General features: G+C 36.3%; 1 protein-coding gene across 8 annotated transcripts in view; it reads right to left on the bottom strand.

The window, feature by feature from the left end:
* Positions 1-20866, bottom strand: part of LOC101157206 (synaptotagmin-2) — a 31797-nt gene extending 10931 nt beyond the window's left edge. For 2 of the 8 annotated variants that reach the window (XM_011475002.4, XM_020703245.3), the window contains exons 1-4: positions 20404-20541; positions 20210-20320; positions 4360-4585; positions 4097-4257 (exon numbers count right to left, since the gene is read on the bottom strand). In XM_011475002.4, coding sequence (XP_011473304.1) covers positions 4097-4257; positions 4360-4561 — 363 coding nt within the window. In that variant the 5' untranslated portion in view covers positions 4562-4585; positions 20210-20320; positions 20404-20541. Of the gene's footprint in view, positions 1-4096; positions 4258-4359; positions 4586-7974; positions 8114-20209 lie in introns of those variants that run through there. The other 6 variants (XM_078947260.1, XM_078947261.1, XM_020703244.3 and 3 more) reach the window with 4 other exon arrangements.
* Between the last annotated feature and the right edge of the window lie 929 nt (positions 20867-21795).

The following is a 21795-nucleotide window of genomic DNA, read 5'->3' as shown; positions in this document are numbered from 1 at the left end:
TTATTATTGATATGATAATCATTAAGTGCATTTGCAGCCAAACAGACTTCATTCCGAACCCTTCTTCGGACCTTACACAATAGCAAAGCACCTTCCCTGCCTGCAAACACGAAGCTACGAGACTCAAGCTGCTCTGCTCAGAGACACAGTTTGCTTGTGTGGAACACCAGGTTCATTCTAACAGCCACATATCTTTTTACAAAGTGGGTTGTGGTAAAATCTCTCTATAAACATTACAAAGAATAATGTCAGACACAACTTGGGAGGGAAAAGAAACTTAGGTTACATAAGGAAACATGAAATAAAAATATGTAGAGCCCTAGCAGATCTCCACGCTACGTAGTTTGTCCAAGTGGGGCTACCGTAGTGTGACGTTATCCTCAGTCGAAAGGACCTGAACGGTTATTGCAGGCCGAATGGTTATGGTACCGACTTCGTCCGTTTGTACACTTTCTCTTTCTGGGCAGTTTAAGGTAAAGGATGGTTAACCAGGTGAGTGACTATCTTGCTCTGAAATGGACTTGGGTGTTTGAAGAGACTTGAATGGTTCTGTAGGATTCCAAAGAGGCTGCAAAACCCCAAACTACAGTTTCTTCTCATATCTTTTCATTTTGTATTTTTTCAGAAGCTGATTATAATAGGACTGCTTAAAAATTGAACAGATTTAGCAGTTCCATAGCATGAACCTCCATCTTGAAACACTTTTGCCCTCCAAAACGTCTCGCATGTTACATGACTAAAAACTATAAATACATTTACAAATCCTTTATTCATTTATTTTGCAACTGTTTGTGTAGGATCATGAGCTGCTGAGCTAATCTATCTATCTAACTATCTTTAGCGAATTTGGACAGGATGAAATGGAGTGTTTCACAGTGTTAGTTGGGTGTTATTGTACATGCACATCAGTGTTAATTGGACTCTCCGAAAACTTTACAGTAAGTTCAGATTTATCAACTTTTTTATAAAAATGATAAAGCCTCTTGGATGAATGGTGAAAGGCTTCAAGAAAAAAGATTTAAAGTCCAGATGCAATGACTCAATTTTAAGACAACTTTGCATTTTTGTGATTGTCTATGCACTACAAAAACAGGTACCCTCAGAATAAGTTATAAAACCTCACCCCATTGGCAGATTTTCCTGCCAATGGGAGCAAAAAAAACAGGGTACCCTACAAGGTAAGAAAAATGGTCTCAAATTGTATTATATTGATGCTAAAAACTGTCTTGATATATATTTTTTGCAGGACACAAAATAAGACTAGAAATCGTTTTTGCATTGTTCCTAAAAATGTTGCCACATGGCATGAGCACCACTTTAATATGGCAGTCTGAAAAAGACTATTAACAGATTTTCTGTTATGCTTTTCTTTTTTAACCAGAATACCCATTTAAACGAATCAGACTAAACCACAAAGGTAAAGAGCAAGAAAATAAAAAGCCGTGTGGAAATGGTGACACTGAATTAGGGATCATTTGTAAACCCGTGGTAAAATGGTTATCTTGGGACTGAGATCTGAGCTTGTAGTTAGGAAACGTTATTTTATTATAGTGCCAGTGCTTTTTTTTTTTACAGATGTTTTTCATGTTGTTGTTTATTTTAACAAAAGTTAATTAAAACGTTATTTAAATGATTGGGAAACCGCACAATTTGGCAATACTATTGATGCATTGAGGTGCATACTCCCACCCGTTGAGGGGTGTGCAGGTTCGCTGAAGCAACTTCAATCGATGTAGTTAGGGCGCTGCTGCTTATGTCTGAGTAAAGGAATAGCCGATCCCAAAAGTCCCCCCCCCTTGTTTGGTTTGACTGGCAGACAGACACATTCTGCCGAAAAAGCTCATTCTGAAATATATAAGTGATTCTGAAAAACAGCAATTTGAAATAAAAACAAAGCTTCTTTGGAAAATATTGATTTTGAAATCCGAGTTCCTAAAAAAAGCCATAGAATTAATTTGGAGTTTAGTTTGAATAGTTTTAAACATGATTAAAAATGAAAATTTTAAAATGCTGTTTTAAAAATACTGAACAGGTTTTTAAAGCAAAATAAAATATATTTCAGAATATAATGGCTCATTTAAAATCTGTGTGCAGGTTTTGTATTATTGCACAAGGTCATGTTTATTTTTTTAACTATGAACAATTTGGGACTCCATAATTTTGAGGTTATTGTGATAAATGATCAGCCATTTAAAGTCACAGGGAAAATTCTAAATAAAGTTTACTGTTGTAATTTTATATTTATTTTGGGACTTTGGGGATTTTCTTTTAATGACTTGCAGTTTGAAATGCTTTTGTTTGGGTTAATCAGTGTCTCCACCTAAAGGCCCGTACACACCGGGACGAATATTCGCCAGGCCTTATTCGCCAGCGTTTTTCGCCACGTTTTTTGTGTTCACACCCAGGCGATTTTCGCTGACGATGAGCCGAGCGAACATGCAATTTCATTCCCTGACATTAGATGGCGCTTAATGTAAACAGAAATACTCCTGTACACAAGGTGGCGCTGCGCAACTTTACGCTTCTTAAAGTCGCTTTTCACTCAGAAGAAGAGAGCAAGTATTTACGCGCTTGTCAGAATCATACAAAGAAAACATGAATATTTCAAGCACCAGTTGCTCCTACTGGTGCTTGGTTCGGGGATATTTGAGAATGTCCGTCATTATTTCTTCGCGGCTGTGTAGATGCAACTCGGCGTCTATCTTCTTCGCTAGTATGTGTGCTCAGAAAGGCAGTTTTGTGTTTGAGCGCCCCCAAGTTGTGTTTTACTGTAACTTCAGAGGCTCCAGACACGTGTGCAAAAGCGCCGTTCTCATTGGTCGAATAGATTTCGACTTACGCGTCAAACCAAAAAAACTACCCCGAGGCGTTTTTAAAAAGTGACGCTTTGACGCGTGGCGTTTTTTCGCGTCGGTGTGCACACTCACATTGGTGCCCTTTGTTTAGTCACGAGGCGTTAAACGTCGGCGAAAATCGCGGGCGAAATTCATCCCGGTGTGAACAGGCCTTAACTCTTTATAAAAATCCAATAGAAAAGACTTTGCCTACTTTCATGCAGCTCTATTTATCATCATGTTTATGCCTCTTTAACAACTAACCATGCCATTCATCTCATGCAGAGCTTAACAGTGTTAACAGTGGCAAATCCTTTCCATATTGCTGTGAGTTACAACAATGTCGACAAGAAAAATGTGCTCTACTCTCCTGGGTTTCTGGAGAACATTACAGCTTTTCTTTTCAGCATTCTCAAGCTGTCATAACAAAATTAACAAAACGGAGGGAAAAGTAAAATGAAACAGCGGTTTTCATTCCACAAACCCAGCCCTTTCCAACTCTGGGGGCCGAAGAGCATCAAATGGAACTATCCACCTACCATAGAGCAGGAGTCCATCACAGTCATGAAACACGAGGCACACACAAAATGGATAAAAAGCAGAAAAAGGGGAGAGCAGAGAGAGGTAGAGATTCAAGTCACAAGGCACCAAACACACAACAACAACAAAAACAACGCCACTGACGGCACAGGGATCGAGCAAAAATGATTCACTTGAACGAGGAGGCTGTTGAATTCAAAATATGGACAGCAGTTAAAATTAGTTTGAAACAGGAAAAAGTGTTGTGATGCTCATCTACTAGTCCCTGAATAAATAATTATCTAATATTTTATCTGTCATTTGCTTTGCCTTGAAAGTCTGCTGAAGGTTTCATGGATTCATGATTTACATTATTTCTATTTTAATATGCTTTGTTCTTTTTAGATGGCCAAAAACAGTCTCCTCTATTTCACTGTGCTCATTATTCTTTGCCATTTCACAGCAAAGTGTGTCATTTTTCACCAAGGGTCACAATAGAATACATCAGACATTGAAACCAACACTAATGAATAGATGAAGGTTAAAAGAGCTCTACTTGGATCCTCTCTGGCCTGCACTAAGGCTGGTGAAAGATCAAACTCAGTTAGCCATAGTCATTCTGGTCTGAATGATAAGTGTCAGCAAAACTTGCATTCTACTATCATAAGGATAAGTGGAAGTTAGACATCCATGAGAACATCTCTGACTTTCCAGCATACGTATATTAGGCCGCGGCAGCATACCTCGCCACCCTGCATGTTCTTCATGTTGAAGCCATCCTTCCCCTTCTTCCCTTTCTTGTTCTTCTTCTTTTTGCAACAGCATTTTTTGATGATGCAGAAGCAGCATGTGAGGACCAACAGTGCAGCTACTACGGCGATTGCAATGAGAGCCCACGGAGGAACTGATGGGTTTGAAAAAAAGACATGTCTTTGTTACTTTAGTTGTGTTTCTCTATAACTTTAACCAACTAAATAACATCACAATTCTTTTCATAGTTACTCACGGGGTATTTTATCTATTTCATTCAAGAATTTGCTTTTGATTTCCTCAAACATGTCATTTTTGCTGATCTCTGTGTTGTTAGAGCCAGAAATGTCCGGTGCAGTGGTGGAGACCACAGCTGGGGAGGTAGCCATGGTTACGGTGGTGCCACTGGTGGGTTCGGCGGCCACTGCCTGTGGCGTTTTGAACAAGTTGAACTTCATTGTTGCAGACTAGGGCGGGGGTCCCTGAAACACAACATGAACAGGCACAAAGAGAAGAAAAAACATTATAACATCTGGGATGGGAAGATCCCTATGAAAAGTATGTCTTACTTTTGTTCTGTACTGAAAAATGTCAGACAGATCCAGTCCAAAAACATGCTTCTTAGAACCTATTTGGATTGAGGTTGGGAGAGATTGTGATTCAGTCCAGTTCTTTTGAAGAGTCAATGCTTGTAACAAATGTAAAACTATGTTTACCATGAAAGAAAAATAGAAGTATTAGTGAGGAAAAGTAAGTAAAAGGATGAAGTATTAATGCCTAAAACGTCTTTATTTACCAAGTTACTTTTCAAGAAATTGAATTTTTACTATAGCAAAATTACTTTTACACTTATTTTTAGCCTGTAAATTTTGAAAAAAGAATGTTGAACCTCATGACCTCTTTTGACCAAAAACCCAAACTGCTTTTAAGAGCCCAAAAAAACATTTAGAGTTAAGTTTGACAATTTTTTTTCTGTGTTCAATTTGGGAAGCATCAATTAACAGTTGCCAAAAAAATTAAAATAAAAAAACAATAAATATTAAAAATAAAAACTGGATTTTTTTTTTTTTAATATCTTAAAATATAAAAGAATAATCATAACAATAAAAACTTTGAAGAAATAAAAAATAGAAATGAAACGAATAAAATTGATAATACAGTATTAAACAAAAAAAATAGAAAAAAATAAATTGAAAATATTAAAAACGTAAGAAAAAAACATTAAAAAAATAAAATAAATTAAAAAATAGAATAAAGCAAGTTCAAGTCCCGGCTGGGGGACATGAAAAACATTACATCAACGGGGGACCTTTCTGTGTGGAGTTTGCATGTTCTCCCCGTGTATACGTGGGTTCTTTCCGGGATCTCCGGCTTCCTCCCACCGTCCAAAAACATGCTTCATAGGTTGATTGGCAACTCTAAACTGTCCATAGGTGTGAGTGTGAGAGTGAATGGGTGTGTTTGTGGACATTCTACCCTGCGACAGACTGGCGACCTGTCCAGGTTGTCCCCTGCCTTCGCCCACAAGTGGCCGGGATAGGCTCCGGCAGCCCCGTGACCCCGAAAGGGAAAAGCGGTTAAGAAAATGAATGAATGAATAAAGCACATCTACGTAAATATCTAAAAACTAAATAAAAGAAAATTGAAAATGTCTAAAAAATAGAAAAAAAAATCCTAAAACTGAAAATATTTTAAAATTAATTACAGTACTGTAATACAAAAAAATGTGTCCAAATTTGACCCTCTGGGTTCTCCAGGGTTAATATATCATTATGTGTATTTGATTACTAAAAGTAATCAAATGAACAAGAAACAATAAACTTTACCACAAACTGGATTAAAAACAACTTAACTGCATTTCAATACTAGTATTTAATGGGTGACAGTGACTTTTTGAAACTGTGCACAGTTCAGTTTAGAAAATCCAGCAATCTGTTTCTTGAGTGTTTTACGAAGTGAATTATTAAATATAAACATTTGTCGAAATAATGTTTTATAAGAAAATTTATATTAACACAGAAATCGTTTTGTAGAGTCTAGAGTTACCTAAATGGTGTAACAAACTAAGGCTGAGCCATCCAGCTTTCTGAAACTGGTTAGCCTTAATTTTGCCTAATTTTTAAAGAGGAACACACAAAACAGGTACAAAATAGCAACAGCCTTTAAAATAATTAAACATCTCTTCTCTTCTCTTCTGTTTCTGTTTCTATTGTGTTGATTGTTAATGCAATGATTACAAACCAAGTTTCTTAATGTTAAGTGCAGAATCTACTATTTAGTTTGCTCTTGAAAAGTAGATCTGAGCTCATCACAGGCCTAAAGAAAAAGTGGCAACTTCATTTGTAGTCATGATTTTATTGTTTTTTTTTTCCAATAGTCAAAGGTTTTTCAAAAAAATGTGTAGATATGTGTGGCAGAGTGAATAAAAAACATAAAAATATTTTTTTGTAAATATTAGTTCAAATCTGAGCAAATGTCCTGAATTCCAGGTTAAAAAACATGTTGTTTTTCTGTTTACATTGAACAAAAAATATAGTCAATTGTGAGGATTCACAGTTTCTGATTTTTTTAGGTAAATCTGAATGGTTTTAATGGGAACCATCCCTCTTCTTAACACGCTATATCACTTTCGCGGTCACAGGGTTGCTGGAGCCTGTCCCGGCTACTGTTGAGTGAGGGCAGGTACACCCTGGAGTGGTTGCCAGTCTGTCGCTGGGCACACAATCACTCCCACACAAACACACCTAGGGGCATCTTAGAGTAATTATTACCTATGAAGCTTGTTTTTGGACTGTGGGAGAAAGGAAACCCATGCATGCACAGGGAGAACGTACAAACTCCACACAGAAAGGTCCCAGCTGGGATTCAAACCAGGGCCTCCTCGCTGTGATGTGAAAGCACTAACCCCTGCGTCACCATGCAGCCCTTATATGAACCAAATATAAAAAATTAAAAAAAATGAGAACACCCAACACAAACTTTAGATAACTTTGTATTTACTGATTTGCAGACCACAGATCAATAAGTACTATGTTTGCAGCACACGTGTTTTTGAGTGGACCTCTCATTCTATTTAATCAGAGGTCTGATGGTCACAGTTTCTTTCCCCCGTTGAAATATCATCTGGTGTTGGCCCTGGATCAGTTGCTAAGCAATCCTGACAGTTCCTATCAGCAAAACAGAATTGCCCACAACCTGTCTATGACTGTAGCTGAGGTGATCAGCCCATCAAAAAAAAAAAAAAATAACACCTGGCTCCTGGCCATCTTCAAGTCGCTGCCCAGGCAGCGGGCATGTGCATGATATGAATGCAGACTGCCACACCAGCCTGGGATGCATGACGGTTATTAAACGAGACGCAACAGTAACCCCGTCAAAAAAAAGTGTCACTGTGTCTTTTTGGTTGATTTAGGCCTCACACAAGTAATAATAAGCCTGATATTAAGCATGAAAGCAGCAGTTAGAAACAAAAACTGTGCATATTGGCAGGCAACATACTGATGTAGTGCAAGAGCAAGTGCAGTTATAAGTTCAATGACTTAAGTCATTTATAATCTGCTTCCATGAAAGAAATTAATACTCTATGATATACCAGTGCTGTTTCCTCATCTTTTAATCTACATTTTGTCACTGAGATTGAACCACTCAGTGCAAATTTGCTGTTTAATTTCTGCAGCTGACCAGTAACATTCGGGACAGACTGTGAAGCATCCTCACTTAGAAGTAAATAGCTGTTAGAAAATGCAATTGCACAAGAATAGTTTTTTTAAGGTTATGTAGTTGAAGAGTGCAAAAAAAGAGCTGTTTAGATTCAGTTTATTTCACACATCTGTACCTACAGTAAATCGACAAAGATCAAAACAGATCTCACCAGTCAGATGAGGATTTCTCCCTGTGAGGTGTCCCATCCAATATCACTATGTGATGGAATACAGTTCCTCAGAGCTCTAGTAACATAGTCTGATCTCTTCCATAAACAGAGACTGCAGTCTCCTCTCACTTCTCTCCACTGCAGCAGAACACCCCCTCCTCTTCCTCTTTCCAATGCTAAACAACTCCCCCATTTTCCACCCTCCCAACCCACATCTCCCTACTTTCATTCTCTCCCTCAATATACTCGCACATGCAACCTTTTTGCCTCCTTTTTTTTAACCAACGTCCATCTTTCTTTCCCTCTTAACCTTATTTATAATGCTGGTCACACAGCTAAATGCAGCCCGCCACTTTCCCCTAGTATTGGAGGGCAGAACTAAAAGATCAATAAGCACAAGCTCCAGGTTGAGGGACGCCACAGTTTGCAACCACGACTAATAAAGGACAAGCAAGGCTCACAGGACAAGGGATAACAAACTTTTTAAAGTAAAAAATATTACCACAACAGCTCCACTGATTATAACACGATTATTCCTATATTCCTGTATCAAAAATATGATCCTTCAGGGGAGATCCCTCCTTGATAAATCTTTTGCCACGAACAGCTAAATAAAAAAGTGATTACTCCAACTTGTCTGCTTTTTGCTGATCCTCAGGAGACCGTGATGAGAAGAATGAGCTGCTTTCACCTTCCTACAAAACAAGGCACTGCTAACATTGTCAACATTGTCGATACTTGGTGTAAGAAATTTGCTCAGAGCTAAAATTGACCCCAGATGACCTAAATGTTTAAGGTTTAAATACATTTGTAATGTCTCATGTTGGTTTCTAACCCTTGATCTAGCTGAGAAGCTATGAATATCTAGCATCCTTCTCCGTTGTTTTTATGAGCTCCATATTTTTAAAATACAGAACTATTTTTATTCACTGTTCTATTTTACAGAAAAACACGTTATGTTTTATTGTTCAGCTGACAGTTTTTAGACAGGCTTGGTGCAGTTTGCGTGGTGACATTTCACTGCAATGAGCCACTCCAACCAAAAGAGGGCAAGAGAAATATATAAAACTGCTGAATCTGTGTGTTATTCCCTTTTTTCTACCTTTTTAAAAAAAAGAGTATTTATTTTGTAAAAAAAAGTAATGCACACATTATTCCATTTGCTGCGTAGCTGTGGAATCAAATACAAAATACAAAAAAGATGTTTAACTAAAGATTAAAAAAAGTTTAAATCAATATTTAAATCCTATCAAAGCAAATGGTAATAGTGTTATTGGTATAACTTTAAGATTGCTAATTGATGCAAGGACCATATTAAATGTTTAGTGATCAACAGGTTTTTCAAAAACAATTCACTTTACTTTACTTTACTTTACTTTACAATTTGGGGAAGTACCTCACCTGACAAACATAACAATTTCTTTGTTTTTTTTGTTTTTATTTTTTATTGTTTTTATATTTTATATCTGACTGAGTTCCCTCTTTTACTTTTACATATGTCCTCACTGCTTCTATAGTTTAGTTATCAAATTACAAATAATGTCATAAGTTGTGACTTTAGACTTGTCTTACTGCTCATGTCGGATTGGTAAGAATTTGTTTTTCTATCATCTTCTTTTGTAGTCCTTTTTAATTGTTGTTTAAATTGTCTGTGGTTCTGTTTTGTCTTGTTTCTGTTTTTCAATCAATCAATCAATCAATCAATCAATCAACGTATTACTTGTATAGCACTTACAAAAACAGAGAAACCAAAGTACTGAACAAAAAATCAAATAAAATCCATAAACAATGTGATACAATAAAGAAGCGATAAAAAAAAACAATGAAATCAATTAAGCAATAAAAGCAATAAAACAATAAAAGAACAAAATTAATAAAATATCTGCTCACTGGAGTTAAAAGCCAGAGTAAAAAGAAGAGTTTTTAAAAGTGTCTTGAAATTACTTGTGGATGTGGCAGACTTCACAGAAAAGGAGCATTCCAGAGTTTTAGAATCTCTTACTTTTTGCTCCTGTGTCTTTAAAAACAAAAAGTGAAGTCTACTTTACAGTCTTTGACTTCACTTATTAGATCTTTTTTTTGTTGTTGTTCATCAAAAATAGATGCTTCTTTTCTCAAAACAACCCTTTTCTGCATGTCAAGGAGAATTAAACAGGTAATAATCAATAGAACATGTATCAAAACAAGGAAACATTTTCTTTTAATAAAATGTAAACCCCACTTTATTAGTTATTATAGGTTACACAAAAGATACAGAGATGAGAAACAGCTTTCATGTTGACTAAACTGCCAAAAGGCCTAACTCTCTATTGTAACATCATTTATTAATTCCTTTGAAATGCATCTGATTCAGAACACTGGTTCTTTCAGGGACATGAGCTGTCACGTTTTGTTTTGTTTTTTTTAACAAAAAGAACAAAAGGAAAAAAAAAAGATCTTTCTGATTGTGCAAAAGGCCACACAAATCAGACACAAATTAGAGGTTGAAAGTGCAGCAAATGGCCTTTTATCAAAGTACTGAGGGAAAAACGTACGCAATGAACAGAAAGGAGCACGTGCAGAAATGTGCTGGGTGTCTTGGGTTGAGACAACTTGCCGCCTCTGAGGCAGCAAAACGAGATGTGGGAAACATTGCACCCCTCTCAGCTCAAACATGGAGTGCTGCAATGCAGGGGTGCAACAAAGAAATGCAAAGGTACAGGCCATTTCTGCATAAGTCCATCACTCAAACTGGTATAGCATTTTTCTAGTCTGTCCTGATTTTGCTCATCTGCATTTCACTTTTCTTTGGTTCAAGTGCATATCCCTGTTCATTATCATCACAGGAAGCTGGTCTACCTAAACTTTTGTGCTGTGTCAGAGGATTTTCCCTTAACTGTGTTAGTGGGATGGTGACATTAGTGAAGGACAAAGGAGCAGTTACAAAGAGGTTGGTTTTGTAATGACTCTAAACCTTTCCAGCTATTATAAATTGTCTACATGTGACATGTGTTTTGTCAAAAATATATTTTTATTTATTTTAGAGTTTTTAAGCCCAAAAAAAGCTGTTTCAGACTCAGCCAGAAATAAATCTGGACTGGAAGTTGAGTTCGAAGCTTTTACATTTCTGAGTTATGGTCAAATGGACTATTGCTTTTAATATTGGGCTATATAAATAAAATTGATTTGGATATTATGTGTTTTTACTTGCCATGGACTACATTTTAATCAGATAAGAGTTGGTTATTGTAAATTGTGTATGATGCATATTTTAACTTACCGTTGCTGTATAAGACTATCCTAAATGTTACCTTTAAGACCAAAATTACACATTTTGCAAATGTACAATTTCAAAGTAAATTGCTTTAAAAATTGACATTACCTGTGCAATACTTTTTTTATAGCAGAGCATCTGAGTCATTGCAGTGACACAGATGTTGCCCTTCAAACTTAAAAATAAAGTAATCTAAAAACAATTGCAATCATTCTATAAATGCAACGTGGACACGTTCAGTTTAAAAACACTACAAACACTAATTTGGCTACATGATTTTGGGTGATTTTTTTTTAGACCAGTATTACCATTAAGCCATTGTTCCAGTCTTTTCCTCATTTAGCTAAACTATAATTGAAAAATATTTAAAAAACATATTTTTTATGATTTGGCATTGTCATTATTAGACTTGAGCAAACATTTGGGCTAACCCTCAACACATGTAGTCACAGGGCCCCAGTTAAGCAGAATTAACTGCTGTGGTAGAACCCAAAATGTGATGTTCACTGGGATGCAGGGTTTCAAGAGGATGAAGGAAACTGGGTTGTGTATGTGTTCACAGTTTTGTTTGCAAAAAATGAGTTTATTTACTTGCTTTAACAAGGAAATAAAAGTCAAAGGGAAAGTCAAAAATGAAATACACACACCCAAAAAAAAAAAAAAACATCACTTATCATTGGTCGTAATCCAAAAAAAATAAGAAGAATTTTGGTCTGATTTGGGGGCATTCTTGGGTTTTATAGACTACTCACTGAACTGAAAATCACAGGTTACTGTGTTTTGGTCCTGTTTTTTTGACTCATCAAACAAGAAAAACTCAATTGTTGTTACTCAGTTCAAGTAAAACACACCACTGCACAAGTTCCATGGAGAAGTCAGAATGCACAATCAAAACCAGAGGACTGATATAAATGAAAATTCATTTATTTTAGCCTCCAATTCGTTTATCTCCACCCCCACATACTCACACTGTGACATTTAAAAATGACTCCCAATGTAATTCTGATTTATGAGGCTTCTGTGGGCTGTCAATAATCAACCGGTCCAGCAGGAAATCACAGTCCAGACAGCTCACGCCCCTCTACCCTTCCTCACTGAGCAGCCGTTATAGCTCATTCAAGGCTGGGAGGGGGTTGTTTTAAAATGAGTGCTCTGATAGTTCGTTCATCAAATATGAGAGAGAAATGTTCATGAGGAGGAACTTAATAAGCAGTGATTTCATCTTTGGGCTGGTGCAACAAAGTTCGTCTGTTCTTGAAAAGTATTTTTCCTAATTATAAGTGGTGCAGTCTACTGTTAATATATTATGCGGAAGTCTATGAAAGTTTCACAAACTATAACCAAAGATGACTGAAGTATTGGGTTTTATCCGACAGAAGGAAACTTTTTTAGTGAGTGATGCAAGAAAAAGTTATTTTAATACTCCATTAAATGAGTTATTACAATATCTGAAAGCAGGAAAAAAGTTGGAATTCTAGTCTCCTCATTGTCCTGTCTTTACTTTCTGAAGTTTCAAGTTGTCTGGTCATTATACATATAACCTGTGTTATCTTCTCCATGATGGAACTGGTGTCATCTTAAAAAGTCATTTGCACTTTGACTGATGATACTCTTCTTGACCCTTAGAGTCTGGCATAGCCAGACAAATATTTCTCTATGTTACTTTAAAGGTGTAAACAAAAGGGGAGGATGAAAAATTCATTTTCAGAGATAGATGTAGCAGAGAAGATAAAGAACCACATCCCATCACTGGTGAATGATGGTTTGCCCCAGTGCATAGATCTGGGACATCATGACAAAGTAGTGCTAAGGGGGGAAACGCATTAAGGGGCACTACTTCAGGATCTGAGGTTGCTCTTCTGCTAGAAAAATCTTTCAGACTCTGTATGATTGGTTTCTGACTTTTATATTGTTTTGTTTGTTTCTACACACAGCTGTTTTAGGAACAAGTCAAAGACTGAATATTGAGGAAATCACACAGTTCAAGCAGCATTTGGGGGCCATGCTGCCTTATTTAGCATCCCTAAAAGGTGACCAGACCTTTTCACTGCCCCACGCTTTCCAACAAAACAGTTTCCAACGTTGTTGTGATTTGTTTTCTCCTTGTATATTAACACCTAATTGAGCTGATGTAAAAATGGACTCTTGGTGTGGGGTCAAATCAGAATCAGCTCAAGGTGAATGAAAAACCAGATTGTAAACTAACGTTTTGAAAGGAAGACATTAGAAATTTGAAAAAAAAAATGAAAATTTGAAACTAAAATTGTGAATTTGAAAAAAAGGGGAAATTCAATTTGAATGAATAAATAAATTTAAAAATGAAATTGTAAATAAAAAAAAAGGAAACTTGAAAGAAATAAAAAAATGTTGAAAAAAAACAATTATAAAAAGAAAAAATAAACTTCAGACTATCACCAAAGAAAAAAAATTCTTACGTGTATTTTTACCTTTCTTTTTTCATTTTTCCCTTTTTGCCTTCAGTTCTCTTTTTTTAAGTGATTGGTCTGCAGCTGATTGAGCTTTCATAGCTGCCAAATGAAGTAAACTATCCAAAATACTAGACTGTGCAGCTGACCAAATGTGAAGACATCCTAACCATCTAGTTTATCTAAAAGACAGACACAACACAGGTCCATGTAGATGTTTCCTAATCAGACACACACCAGTGTTAGACAAAAATTGAACTTTAAGGATGTTTAAGTCAATTTCTGCAGGCACTGTTTTAATCTAGAGCGATTACAAATTTGTCACATATGTAATCGAAAAAGCTGAGACCTCAAACCATTAAAATTAAAATGCATTTGGCAGTAAATCCTGACAAAAATGTGTTTATACGGCTATTGTCTCAAAAATGATCTAGTTGACATATTTTTGCCTTAACTAAGTTTCTGAAAATGATTGCACATTTTGTAAAGGAACCTATAAATGACACAAAATGTTGGGCTCTGAGTGTTCATTTAAAAGCCTGTTCCTTGATTTTCTTGTTGTTTTAACCAAATCCCTTTTTATCTTTTTCAAACATTTTTTTTTCAAACATTTTTTTTATTGAACAGCTGTTTTAGGCTCAGAGAAGAAGACAATCCACACAAAGCATGAATATAAAACATATAGAGCACAAGCTTGCTCTTGTAAAAATGTCCCTGCTCTTTTTAATTTGTTAAGCCTTATAGAAGCTTACTTAGATTCTTACAGGTATTATTCAGTTATTTAGTTGTGGAGCTGTGCCCTGTTCAATCATGACAATAGACATCGGTCACCAAAAACCAAAGCAAGTATCTATTTAATTGATTATCTATCTTCACTATGTCTGAGACCATGGTTTCAGTTGTTCCATGTCAGATCTTTGCTCTTCAATACTTTTCCTAAGCCTTGGAATGACATATTTTGGTTACACAAATATTAGTGTAAAGACAGAAATACGTGGACATTGCTTAAAAATGTTTTTTAGAAATATTTACTGTCCAATTTATAAATTCAAGAAATAATTTGCCAAATGCTCTTTGTTAACTATCGGTCTAAAAAATGCTTGTAAAAAGAAAAATAACTTAAAAAAAATTCTTTGAACGAAGGACAAGAGAAAATGAACAATGATATAAGTCATACAAAAATTAACCAAAATACCATACACTTCAATAATCTACTGAATGAAAATATAAATGTGAAGCGAGTCTGGGAAATATTACATAACATCGTTAAAAATGGGACAAAAAAGCGAATATATCCAGATTACTTTACAGATAAGAAGGGTCAAAGCCACAACATCAATGAAGCAGCAAATGGTCTCAATAACTATTTGGTAAATGTGGGTCCACAGTTGGCAGCGGAAATTCCAAAATGCAAAACCAGCAAAGACAATAATCCACTCATCGAAAAGATCCCGCACTCAATCCTTCGCTCATGTAAAAATAAGCTTATCTCAATTACAAATAAAGTCAAGAGTAAAACTCAAAAGACTGTAAGGATATAGATATGACAGTGGTGAAAACGGTAACTAACAGCATCTCTAAGCCTCTAACATTAATGTAACTTATCATTACAAACTGGAAGATTCCCAAACCAAATGAAAATAGCAAAAGTGATTCCCGTAAGAGCGGAGACAAACACATATTTACAAACTATTGACCTGTTTTTCTCCTTCCACAATGCTCAAAAATTTTAGAAAAAATATTTAATGATAAATTAGGGACAGTTATTAATAAACATAACATTATAAATAAAAACCAATGTGGTTTTAGAGAAAACAGATCAACCTCATTGGCTATCATTGATGATGTGGAGGAAATCACAAATGCTCTGGACAAAGAGAAATATGCAGCTGGAATTTTCATTGACTTAAAAAAAAAAAGCATTTGACACTTTTAATCATGACATCCTACTTGACAAACTGGAAATGTATGGGCAACCCAGTCTCATTCCAAAACGTGCAGTAGCTACATTTGTCTCTGTGGGGTCAAACGTAGCTACTACCGGTACATGTTTTGGGATGAGACTACTATAGGTTGGTATGGGATAAGAGGCCTAGCGCTAACTTGGGTCAAAAGCTTTTTAACAGGAAGAAAACAACTGGTCAAAATTGATGAATTTACATCAGATTCTTGTTAGTATTTAACAACGAAGAGCATAGTGCAACATGTTTTTGCATACTTTTTTCTTAAAGAAGACAGCTGGCCTTTTTCGTTAAATGTTTTTTTGGCAGGATCTTTTTTAACAGCATTTTTAGCAATTTTATAAGACAAATGGATTACTTCACTGCATTACATCTTTCTCTCCTGATAAAAAAAAAACACAACTGAAGTTTTACAACTTTAAGCGTCATTGAAAAAATTACTAAAAATTCAAATGTTCAAAAAGAAATTGTTCTTTTCGTACTCAATACAAATGCGTCTTGAAAAGTTTTGCTTTAATCAAATATGAGTACAGGGAAAATTATTTTAGGAGCAACTGGTATTATTCAGTTCTCACTGGTCAATATTAATTAAATCGTTTTTTCATTGATCCTACATAAATGGTTCCAGTTCTCGGAGCTTACTTTTCTAGTTGATTTTTTCCTCCATTTTTTACTGTAGGGCCTCCTCAGACTTGGCATCAGAAGATTTAGAAACCCCTCTGAACCCCCAGATGAACACAAAAGCTAAGGCTTGTTTAGCACCTAATGGCTTTTTATTTCGGTTCCAAACGACCTAAATTCATTTTTTTTAAAGCAGGTTTTTCAATACCTGAGCATTTTGATAAATCTTTCTCTGTAGGAAAGCCAGCAGGAAAATCTGGTCTTTGGCATCCTCACGAGTGATGAGTCCAAATGATTTAATTCATCAAAACATAACCCACCACCTACAAGGGACACCACTGCAACTTTTTGGATATTCTGAACCAAAAACAACTTAGATGTTCTTTCAGTGACTGATGTTACTGGTCTGTGAATAAGGATAGTGGAGACAGAATTATGGGTTGTAGTGAAGCTTCCCATTACATGAACCATCAAGCAGCAGAAATGGTCTTCTTCCCAAGAGGAGCTGAAATGTGGAGACATAAAGGCAGAAACTGCAGTTGACAGAAGTGGCTTAGACTTTCATATTTAAATGTTTCAAATTATGTTGGTAGTACAAAATCTCTACTCAGTTTAAAGAGTTCCTTGATTAAATTGAAGAAGAAATGTCAAGTACTTTAAAATTTAATTCATAATAATAGTTCTTAATGCAGAAAAATGTTTTGTGAAGAATTCCATTAATGGTACTTTTCAAATGCTGTGTTTGTATTTATTATGCAAAGTCTTTGACACTATACAAAAGTCTTATGCAGCAATCCTCCAACTAGTTTGCCTGAGCTATCTATCTTTTTAGTAAATGTTTTTACCCCAACAAAAAGCCTTCTGAAATTTTGCAGAAGTGGTTTTCTCGATAATTGTTGCTACTATATATACTTTTTTTTAACATTGTGTTATGAAAGATAGGTGAAAATGTGTTTTTTTGCATACCATTGACATAAAACGTCTTGAAATGTCTTTTACAAGCATCCAATCAAGCCTCAGTTGATTGTATTTTTTATAGTCACAAGGGAGTCATGCTGTCCATGTTAATTGGAGCTTACTCTGCCCACTTCATCAATTTTCTGAAAATTGGTCAGAAGATGACACAAAGTTAAATGAGAGTTCAATTCAATTCAATTTCAATTTCAATCCAATTTTATTTGTCGTCTCGATGGGCTTCAAAGTAAAACATGAACTCAAAAGGATCATGAATACAAAGAGTTCAGTTGAGTCCATCCAGTTGTTAACAAAAACAGGAATAAAAACATTTGGTCATTCTAGGTTGGCTTCAAATTTGTGAAGTGAATGTGGGAGTTGGCTCTCAACTTGCTGGGAAAAAGTAGTTTGTTTTTTCATTTAAAAACATGTTCTACCTATCTTGTTAGACTTTCATTTTTTGTGTTTTGTCATTATCTTCCAATTTAAACGACTGTGCAGATACGGGCAAATCATTAGTATGTTTTGCCAAAAACATATGGACCTTTAGGAGTCAAAAACAAACCACGAGTTGGTTTTAGAGACTATTCTCAAGTGGAAACAGTTTCTAAGAAAAATGATTGAAGTTAGAAAGCCCAGCCAAGTCTAAAGGACTACCAAGCCTCATTTTAATGAAGGAACTAGTGTTCTTGCTGGGGTCACATGTCACATGCATTAATCATTGCTAAGCTCTGTCTTTCTCAATAAAGAATATTAAGCAATGCTCCAACATCAAATTGTGTTTGTTTTATAGTCTACCGTTCAAGTCTTTACCTGAACTGTATTTGTATACTGCATAATGTATGAAGATATACTGTTACTGTATTTATATATATATATATATATATATATATATATATATACACACCATATTTATACTGTATTTATATAGATACCTATACTACAGTGAAGTCTTACATAAATGTTCAACTCTCAATCAATGTTATTGTTGACTGATATTTACAGACAACACTTCTGACAGGTCAGTTTTCTAAATATTCCACACAATGAGGTAGCCATGGTAATCAAAAGATCCCAGGCTCGGTTCCCGCCTTGCCCACCCATGTGTTAAAGTGTCCTTGGGCAAGACACTGAACCCCACACATGCTCCTGGTGGTTATAGATTGGCACCAGTGTTGTTTGGGTGCTTTAGAGGTTGTAAAGCCCTTCACAAGTATATGCCATTTACCATAATGGGCTTATGTTTGTGTTTTTATTGATAATGTCTAATGAAATGTGTGTGTTACACACTAAAATGTCTTCAAAAATAGATGTTTCCCTTCAGATGGATCCATTTTCACTGGTTTAAAAAAGAGCTTTTTGTAGAGCTTTTTGAAATGTAAAATTCTCCAATAAATTTACAGATGTGAATCTTGTGTGACACTACAGGATCATCAACCATTTAAAGACGCGTAATCAAGCAATTTTATGGCAATCCAATAAACCTGTGCTGAAATACTCAGAGTGGAACAGAAATAATGAACTCACCTGGCAGCCCATCAGCAATGGCTGCATGACTAAAGGACATTTCTGAATGTTTCCCATTGAGGCTCCTGAATGATCTTTAGAAGACACATCTACATGCCTTTACCAGCAAAACCCAGATAATCTCTGATCTACTGTAGGTCAGGTCAAGTTGAGAAAGACAAAAACATGATAATGGGAGGAAAAAAATGCTCATCAACATTAAAATTGTAATATACTGTATTATAGTTTTTTGTTTTAATTTTGTTTCACAATATTAGCAATTTAAAAATGATGGTTAAAAAAGTACTGAATTGAGTTGTAATCCATAGATTTGAAAGCCAGTCAGTTTGAGTATATGTTGAAATGGGTCTTCCAGATGTCGCCTAAACCTCCAAAATACGTACTGCATCACAAAATGCACCAATAAGCGTGAGTGTTTGCGTACTGTATTTGTGTGGGACAGATCACTGTGCAAAGATCACTTATGTTTTTCTATAGCAGCACAACTCTTGATTCACCTCTACGGACGCCAAAAGAAAGCCTTCTTCTGCAGAAAACCCAAAGGAGTGTCCCAGTCATGCACTCACAACCCCCCCTCCCCCTCCCCCAGGGACTCCAGAAACCACTGCGTCATAATCAGTGAGTTACATACAAGCACAGATCAATCTCCCACATCTGTGCCCGCACAGATGATGAAAGAATAGAGGCATGTCTGTAAGAAACAGCAATGAGTAAAGTGAAGGAGATGCCAATAACGTACACTGTAACAACAGTGTAGGAAAATGTACAAAACACTAAAAGTATGTCGGATTGCCATAGTGTCAGTGGTTGCAATGATCTTCCACGCAAGAAAAAAAAAAAAAGCTGCAGTGGACTTGGTTACCAGAATGACTGTGAGTCAATTGGCCAACAAAAGCTCTGCAGACTCTGATGTGGACCACTCTGCTGGCTCAGCAAATCTGACTTTGCATTTACTCTCTCTTAGCCTTTATGCGAACCACTTCCCCTCAGTCTTGCAAACACTTGAGAGAATTAAAAGAAAACACACAAACTAATATTGTAGTTTAACATAAAGTTTACACAACTTTTGAATCTAAAAAATGTTTTCCATTTCCTATAAAAATTGTCAACAATTTTTTTTATTTACTAAACAATGACACCACACTAATGACATAAATATATAGCATATGTAACGCTAAAGTTTTACCCATCATTTCCATTTGCTTTGCTTAAGACAACCCACATTTAAAGTTACATTTTGACAGATTTCCTGTTATTGCAGACCTGTCAGCGTAAAAATAATAGGGAATGGGCAAGAATGTCAACTCTGCTCTAATTACCCCAGAGCTGTTCATCCTCTCCATTTCCTTCTGCAGACCTTTTCTTTTTTTTTTTTTTTTTTCATTTCAGGCAGGAAGTGCCTAATGAGGCTAGGTGCCTCTGTGACAATCTGCCACACAGTAAAGCTGCTGTAATAGATGCTTTGGACAAAGAGAACAAAAAATGCTGTTTACCTTGAGCAGAAATAGACTGCCCCCCTAAAGAAGGAGTGGAGATAGAAACCAATGCCAGCTATGTTCTTTCCTGGACCAAAAAATAAAAAAAGATGAGAAAGCTGCTCTTTCCTGCAAAAAAACAGTGAAGAAAATAAAACCCGGCACTGAGAAGTCCTAGAATCAGCTGTATCGCTTTCCAAGCAAACACTCACAAACAGGAGTTTTGTTGGCTCAAGGCGGTGTTGGCAATCAGGCAGACAGAAGAGGAAACACTCAGGCAGATTACCACAGCCTGGACACTGAAATCAGCACAGCATCAGTGCCGGTGCAGTTCCACTGCTGTATTTCCCGGCACTGTTCGCCCATTGGCTGAAAAGCTTTTCAATAAAAACCCTCTGTGTCATCAACCAGCTGGGGAGGGGGAGGCAGGGGGGTCATTGGCGCACTAAACGAATGTGCTCCTCCTCTTTTCTTCCTTTGCACTATCAACGTTTCCTTCGGCACATGCAGACAAGGAATGCTGAGCTTTGAGAATCCGTCACAGGAGAAAAGGCAGATAGGAGCAAATGCAAAAGAATCAATAAGTTTGATGAAAAGAAAGATGAAGATGGTAGCCAGCAGCTCACGCAGAGTTGGATTTTAAGTCCAGGGCATCCCTGCTGCAGGAACTCTGCAGGAACCTGAGTGCAGCGAGGTGTAAAGACCAGGGAGAATAGAAAAGAGGAGGGGAGGATGAGAGGGTGTTACCAGTCTGCCCAAGCTGGTTTTTGCTGCAGTATAAAGGAAGGCAGATGGGAAGAGATGCTTTTCCCCTAGTCTTTCTTTAACTAGCTGGTCCAGCACTTCATGCCCTGCTTGTACCCATCTAAATGTGTACCTGATTAATAATTAAAGACAACAAGACGACGAATGAGCTGCTGAAGCTACACATCACTGTGGCGGCATTGCTTCAATCACACCAAAAAGCCAAAAAAATCTACTATTTTTTTGTTTTTTAAGCAGCTTGATGTGAAAAGCTGAAAATAAGACATCACTAGAGGCCACCTCCCCTAAGGGTAAGCCTTTTGTAAAATATTAAATAAACAGAAAAAATCTAATTATACAAAAAAATTGACTGGGAAAATAAAAAATGAGTGTTATTGACTTAATACTGCTTTCTAAAATCAATATACTTACACAGGACAAAACTAAAGAACTACACACTGCAATGCATGTCTAAAATGTGGATATGTACAGTGAAACGATTAAAACGTATGCAACTTATTTGATATAATTTAACCTAAAAATTTAAAATAAAATGCAACAAAACAAATTAAGACTGTATTTGGGTATATAGGTTTTCTCCAAAATTGCCTAAATACAAAAGAAAAAAGATTGGGCTGATTTGCAAGTGGAACATTTCTTGATTGAAAGCAGCATCAGAAGACTCCAATGAGTGCCAATTTCACCATTAAACGTATTAGAACATCTGGGAATGCTGCCAAAACTCTGCAGCAAAAGACATCCAGCCTCCTTCAGGTGGAAACTCACTTTCATTACCTTTGGGGTTATCATTGACGAACAGCTCAACATCGACAAGAGCAGCATCCCCAGATGAGTCACAG

The sequence above is a fragment of the Oryzias latipes genome, chromosome 5 (genome assembly GCF_053564925.1).
Source record: "Oryzias latipes strain Hd-rR chromosome 5, Olatipes_Hd-rR_3.1".
Lineage (NCBI taxonomy): Eukaryota > Metazoa > Chordata > Actinopteri > Beloniformes > Adrianichthyidae > Oryzias > Oryzias latipes.
The sequence above is the reverse complement of the archived record's forward strand: the minus strand, read 5'-3'. Positions and strand labels throughout refer to the sequence as shown.